This window comes from Euphorbia lathyris, chromosome 1 (genome assembly GCF_963576675.1).
Source record: "Euphorbia lathyris chromosome 1, ddEupLath1.1, whole genome shotgun sequence".
Taxonomy (NCBI): domain Eukaryota; kingdom Viridiplantae; phylum Streptophyta; class Magnoliopsida; order Malpighiales; family Euphorbiaceae; genus Euphorbia; species Euphorbia lathyris.
The window spans coordinates 4696358-4703842 of NC_088910.1; the positions used below are offsets into that span (position 1 = coordinate 4696358).

Below are 7485 nucleotides of genomic sequence, written 5' to 3' on the forward strand. Positions count from 1 at the left end.
GACTGAGCTAAGGAGTGAAGTTGCAATTTTTTCCTATGGTAAATAAATGTCATACGAGAGTGAGTGACTTATTCCAGTCCTTAGTGAGGCATGTCGGGGAGTGGTTGCTCCTTGTGAAAGTAGAAGTCTAATTTTAAGCTTTAAGGAACTTCTCGATAAAGGTACACAGTTTAAAACAAGCTTTAACTTTTCAAAGAAATCATATCTCGCATCTGTCAACTACCTCGCTGAACAAAACAATTTCTATTCTCATTATCATTCTCTGTAACATTTCATTCCTAACTCTTCTTCTGCTGAATTACCTTCCTTCTTACCTTTGGTTACTTGAGGACAAGCAAAGATTCAATTTGGGGGTATTTGTTAGGCATGAAATTGACTAAGTTTTAACACGATATTTATAAAAGAATAGAGGTGTTTTCTGTTATATTGTGAGAATGAAGGGCTGATTAATGTTTTTTTGCAGATAAGTAAAGATAAAGCCAAACAATCTGGAAACAAAGAGGAGTGGAGCCTTTCTCTGGTCCAGCGGTCAAACGCCGGATAATCTGATGACGGACAGCGACGGGACAAAAGTGGGCGTGGCAGAGGTAGCAGGTGGAAAGGTGTATCAGAGCTTTAAGTAGCAAGATGATAAGAAGTTTCGACCCTTGAGTGTTCAAGGGTCAAAAGGATCCATTATCATTTTTTTTTGTTTACATTTTTGGACAATTGACTTTTTTCTGTAATATTTTGTAATGGTACTTTCGGGTACCGATTTTGGCCCTGGTCTTTCCTTTAAATAGATGTAGCAAAGGGAAGATTGAGGAGTGCATATTCTAAGATAGCAAATTTTAGAACAGAAAAGTCACTGTTTAGGAATAGAAGAGAGCTCCAATGGAGTTTCTGAATGTTGGAAGAATTTCTGATTGCTCACTGCGTGATATGAGTGAGTAATCCATTTTGAATGGGCACGGCCAGTCCGGGCCGGTAATGTAAGTCTTATAACTTTGCAATGAATTTCTGGTATTTTACCAATGATGTGTTGATGAGGGTTTATATTTCTATGCTTAGGCATTTATGCATGTGATAGATGAATGATAGGACACTCCTTGCATCTTCACTGATATCTCTATTAATCTCGCAACCTCGAAGCAAACATGTTAGATGGTTGTGTCAAAGGTTTTCTTAACAGAAATGCAGCTTCGATCTTAATGCAAGAAAGAATGTTCCTTTAGGACGCTATTGGTTTTAGTAAATCTTAGAAACTTAAGAACACACGAGAGTTGACTTAAGTGGGCATTAAAGCTGATACTTTGACTTCATTAGTATTGTCACTGATTCGTTGGACTGTTTTTAGAAGCTTGCACTACCTGTTCGGCTGTGCTCAGCCTGTTCTACCTTTTAAACTGTCATTTATTTGTTATATCTTTAATAGAATTAGCACTCTTTTGTCTTAACCGACCAACCTCAACAATCAACTTTACTAAGAAGATACCTTTTACACACACACTGTTCAGCAATGATTTTCTGATATTATTTTGGATCTCAATCCATGTGGAGACGATACTTGACTTATCACTTTAATACTTGTATCTAGTACACTTGCTAGAGTCTCATCTGAGGACAACACATACACACCGTGTAGAATTAGGCACGCACCGCGTACCTTCACTTTAAGAATCTACGCACCATGTAGAATTGGGCAAGCTCCGCGTATAATGAATTCTGATCCGAAGAGAAGTCCAGTAGCTCACATAAGCACCGCGTAGAATTAGGCACGCACCGCGTACCTTCATTTTAAGGAACTTGCTCCTTACTCCAGCTTCCTCCTTATTTACAATCCTGGCACTCCTTATTTACACATTTGCCACTCCCTAATTACAACCCTACCACTCCTATATTTACACCCATGCCACCTCCTTATTATTGCCCCATTTTACCCCCTAACCTTACTCTTTAATTAATTATGTAAGTTAGCCTTTTATGTAATTTTGTTTTAGGGTTTAGATGATATAAATTCATCTCTTTGTCACTGTAATAGTTAACTTTTTATCAATCAAATATTAATCTTATTCAAGAAGCTTGTTATGGTTTTCACCTTCAACAATGAGGATTTCATATTCCTATGGATTTTAGTCCATAAAACCCGGGATTCACTCCTTCTAGTTTAGCTAGAGAAGAAATATCTTTGTAAGTTTACGATTAAAACTTTCAGATAAAACCGATCTGTATCACATTATCTCCGCTAATAACACTAGGTTGTAAAATATTTTCAACATGTTTATCTGGTTCATTTATATTGTTATTCATCTTGCATCAATCAACTATTATATGCCATTTTTATTGCAAAAATGGAAAATTAGGTTTTTGTGAGACATAGATTTAGATTTGTTACGAGTCGAACCCATATCAAAAGTTCTTCCATGAACTACAATAGATTCGCCCACAAACTCATTATTTTTTGTCAACTGATTATCTGTTTGTTCACGTTGTAACAAGTAGTTTTAACTTCTTCAATGGTAATCTCGTTCCTACCATACAATAAAGTGTACTTAAAAGACTTATATTACCGTATAAATGAGCATAACAAGTTACTAACGAAATCCTCATCATCAATTTGCACATTAATATATTAGAGCACCATAACAATTGCAAGAAATTCATCACCATGATTTTTAATGGGTTTACCTTCATATCGATGAAGATCTTTCAATTTTCTTTTCAATAAAAGTCGATTCGTTATCCATTTTGTCATGTACGACGACTCTGAATTGAGCCTATCAAAGTAGAGTTGGTGTCCTTGGCGACATCTCTTGAACCTCATTTGAGAGTCATAGGAATAATATTCAGAGTTCCTTGTACTCCAATTCGTTCCACTGCTCCTCCGTCATACAAGAAGACTTCTTTCCAACCCTTTCAAGCACCTCCTCCCATCAATTTCAGATGAGTATAGCGCACACGTTCAATTGTGACAAATTGAAATTCTTCGATCTATCAAACTTTTCAATATCAAACACGAACTCATGTCTAATAGATAATTAATTCACCACCACTTGTTAGGACACTCAGACCCCCTTATATGAATTGATCAAACAATTGAAAATAAAATAAAATAAACAATACAAAAAAAAAATCTTGGTTCGGCCAATTCATGCCTACTTCCATGGGAGAGGATAAGCTTTTATTATCAGAGTAGCCAAGAAAACATACAAAAAAAAAATATTTATGAAACCTCACGACCCCAAGAATTTTCCTAGAAATTCTATGCACAAAGTGTTTTCCAAATTCTCTATTCTTCTTTACTCTCAATTGATGATTTACACCAAATTTTACTTGCCTATTTATAAGCTTTAAAAGGATTAATAGAAACAGAAAACTCATTTGTATGTCGAACTATTCCACAAACATAATATAATTTCCGACACTATTATAAAAAGCCAAGCTTTCGCATACAATTCAAAAATCAAACATTCACATATAACTAATTAATCATAAATTAATAATAAATATTAATAGTATACGATTATATGTCACATAGAGTCCTAAATAATCATGAATGAACCTAAAAGTCATATAACTTATTGATTAAATTATGTGAAATATTTAACACACCCTCACGCTCAAAATAATCTTAAAAAACCTTTAATTTTCGGACTATAAATACTAACTATAATGACTACCTTAATGCTTTTGTTGGCCCCCAAGTTTTCATTACCTCTCTTATAGATAATATATAAATATATAGGTATTCACAATGATAATGCATCAACAATATTTATTAACTTTATTTAACTTTGCTGATGCAGACATATAATTCTTGCACTTATGGATTTTTCAATAAGAAAATTATAAAAATAAATTATATATTTAACCGATTTGTAAAAACAGTTTTCGTGATTTAAAAATTTATAAATAATAGTCTACATTTTGTAAATTTTACAGTTAAATGATATGTGAGTTAATTTTTCATCCAAACAATACTTGTGATTAAGTTAATTTATAAAGTTAGACATCGTATTTTAGATAATTTACAAACTCAATTTTTTTAATTGCTCCAAATCACTGCATTGAGGTTGTAAACTACAAAAAGCATTGACACTGTTTGCGAACTTTTAAACTACGGGAATTATCTTTGCAAATCCGCCACGCCACGCCATAACATTTATTTTTTTACTTTTTCCAATTTTTTTTTTGGAAAAAAACATTACATATATATATATATTTCAACACTTATACATAATACATAAACATGATTTAATCAAGAGTTATTTGAGTCAAGGGTAACTTGATAGGGAATAGGAATCAATTTAAGGTCTATTTTTTTCCTGACAGCACCACCAACAGCTTCAGACATATCAAGAGTTTGAGGTGTCATTCCGTCGGTAAATTCCCAGTCGAAATGATATAACAAATTTGCGAGGAAAAGCTCTAAATTGGTAATACCTAAATTCATACCGGGACATATTCTTTTTCCCGCACCAAATGGTATTAGTTCAAATGTTGTCCCTTTGTAATCTATAGGACAATCTTCAAACCTTTCGGGTTTAAACTTTCCAGCATCTGCCCAAGTATTAGGATCTCTTCCAATTGCCCAAGCATTCACAATAATTCTAGTTTTCGGATGAATTTCGTATCCATCAATTCGTGTTCTTTCTCTGCATTCTCTTGGAATCAAGGCACCAGGAGGATGTAGTCTTAGAGTTTCTTTGACTACTAATTTGAAGAATTTCAAATCTTGGAATTTCGATTCATCAATCTTGCCCGTTTCGCCAAATACTCGTCTTAGCTCTTGTTGTGCTTTTCTCATTTCTGTTGGGTTCTTCATCAGCTCTGCCATTGCCCATTCTGTAACTTTCGATGTTGTTTCGCTTCCGACTGTAAACATTTGCTGCAACCGAAAAATATTGAACCGTTATGTAAGAAACCTTAGACATGGATGGAAGTATAGGGGTCACAGAGGGTCCGTAGAAATCCCGACCCAAGAAGAAATAAAAAAAAAAAAAATTATAATTAGCCACAGAAATTCTAAACATATGCTGCAATAGAAAAACAATAATATGATCACTTTATGACCTAAAAAAACAACTTTGATATAAGGATAAAAGTAAAACTCACCTTTTTATTATTGGTGTTACTGTTATGCAAAATTGATTAATATTTGTTACATCTTAAAAGTTATATTTCAAATTTTACCTTATCATAAAGATTTAACTCAATTTTACTATTCTAAGTACCAGCATAAGAAAATAAATAATTGTGTTAGGACTTTCCCAAACAAAGTTCTAACTTACTCCCAAATGTACACCGAAAAAGGATTGTGTCACATATAGGAGTTATATAGCTCTCTAATTAATAATGTGAGATATTTAATATAAACACGTATATGCGGATTCAGGTTTCACTGACAATAGGTGTTTGGAGTGCTCTCTGATGATCTATATAGGTGCTCAATTAATATGTTTTGAGTGGTTTTTGCAGAAAATAAATTATAACTCGTACACGGATTTCATAGAGTTTTCTGATGACCAATGTATGCTCAAGTCCCCCAACCCCCTAAATCCGTCACTGGTTATACCCAGAACCATATGCAGCGTAAAGCAAATATCCATAGATTACTAAACATTAAATAAAACACTCTCATTACCATGTAACCAAAAGTCAAACTCATTCCAAAGTGTGTTAAATGAAAATCTATATTTTAATGATATTTAATACATCATTAGAATTATTAGTATTTGTAAGTGGGTTAAATGTATTAATGCTCACTAAAATTTCAGGGTTATCTCAAAATGGTCATCCAATTTCAATTTGTTTCAATAAAAGTATCAAACTTTAAATTTTGTCTTAATAACATCACTTGGTCGACTTCAAGAGCCAAAGACACCTGAAATATAAGGTGGCAGTCATGTATGGTTTCTGATAGTGGTGAAAGTTGACTACTGCTGATGTGGCAGCCATGTCAGATTTCGGCCTCTTTTTGATCTGGAACTCGTTGGAGTGATTTTATTAAGACAAATTTAAAATTGAGTGATTTTTATGAGGCAAATTGAAGTTGAGTGAACATATTTTGAGACAACCATAAAAATTTAGTGAGTGCATTAACCCATTTGCAACTAGAAGTATGAAGGAATTATAATTGTAAAAGTTATTTTTGAATTTTCCCAATAAGTGTAACAAGTAAAATATATATACACTAACCAGAATGGATGCTTTGATGCTTTCATTTGTCAATGGTAGTGGAAGATTTCCATTTTTGTGCAGATTCAACAAAACATCTAAAAGATTATCAGCTTCAGAATATTTCTTAGCTTTATGCTCATTAATAATATCTTCAAGTATCTGATCTGTTTCCTGATGTAAACTCTGGGGTTTTGACTTAACTCCACTAATATAATGAAGTAATTTCCACGACGGAAACGCATCCGCGACGCCAAAGCTCGTCGCCGTCTCATTAACTGCGTCGGCAATACTCAACAATCTTTCTTTTTGCTTACAATTCTTCCCCACAGCTGTTCTTATCATGATCGAATTTGTAAACTCAAAGATGACCTTTGTAAGATTGACCGGCGATCCGCCTTTCGAACGGAGGAACCTGATTGCATCAGCAACTTCTTCAGTCCTGATTAACTTGGAAGATTGAACTCTTTTGGCACTGAGAAATTCAAGTATCCAAATTTTCCTCATCTGCCTCCAGTGATCTCCATATGAACCAAACAAGATATCCTGCCGATTGTAAAGAACAATCTGTGCATCTAACACGAGAGGCCGCTCCGCGAATGATTCACCCTGAGTTTTCATAACCTCTTTGGCTGCCTCAGCTGATGAAATTATAACAGCAGGAACTTGGCCAATTTGAAGACCCATAACAGGTCCATAAATTTGAGACAAAGCTCTAAAACGTTGATGAGTTAGATCAGAACTTACTAATAAATGAGGAAGATTACCTAAAATTGGAAATTTCCATGGCCCTGGAGGAAGATCTGAGTCCTGATTCTGTTTCTTCCATAGCCTGAATATTATAGAGATAAAAAGAAGCAAGCTTAAAAAGATGGGAAAAGAGGGATTTTGCTGCTCCATTTTTATGTTAGATTGTGGAGTGTATGAAAGTATACTATATGCTACTTTATATATACAAAAAATCACTTTACATCATAATGCACCTTTTTTATGTTTATAGTATGTATGGCACCTTAATTTTTTCTAACACAGGAATGTTGTCTATACCTTTTTTTTAAGGAAAAAAGGAACTAATATTATTAGAATATCTTCTAGAAAATTAATGTAGAGCCCTGAATCTTTGAAAAATAGACATTAAAAATCCAGCCATGCATATTAATTTTTCTCAATTATATCATCTATACTATATGAGGTAATATTGGCCCAAGCCTAATTTGATTTAATTCTCATTACTTTATCATTAAGATGCTTACATATTTTATATTGAAACTAGGATTGCTATTCAAGGAAAAGATACTATGCTAAGGAATCAAAAGGACACAAGGACCG

General features: G+C 33.7%; 1 protein-coding gene across 1 annotated transcript; it reads right to left on the bottom strand.

The window, feature by feature from the left end:
* Positions 1–4105: 4105 nt before the first annotated feature.
* Positions 4106–7086, bottom strand: LOC136220733 (cytochrome P450 726A27-like). The gene is made up of 2 exons (XM_066008524.1): positions 6178–7086; positions 4106–4867 (listed from the first exon to the last, which is right to left on the bottom strand). Exons 1-2 carry the CDS (start codon positions 7054–7056, stop codon positions 4238–4240), a joined length of 1509 nt encoding a protein of 502 aa, XP_065864596.1. The 5' UTR covers positions 7057–7086; the 3' UTR covers positions 4106–4237.
* Positions 7087–7485: the final 399 nt, after the last annotated feature.

Coding starts and splice junctions, on each gene's coding strand:
- LOC136220733 (XM_066008524.1), bottom strand. CDS start 7,056: ATGGAGCAGCAAAATCCCTCTTTTCCCATCTTTTTAAGCTTGCTTCTT. Junction 4,868..6,177: donor GCATCAAAGCATCCATTCTG/GTTAGTGTATAT, acceptor TTTCGGTTGCAG/CAAATGTTTACAGTCGGAAG.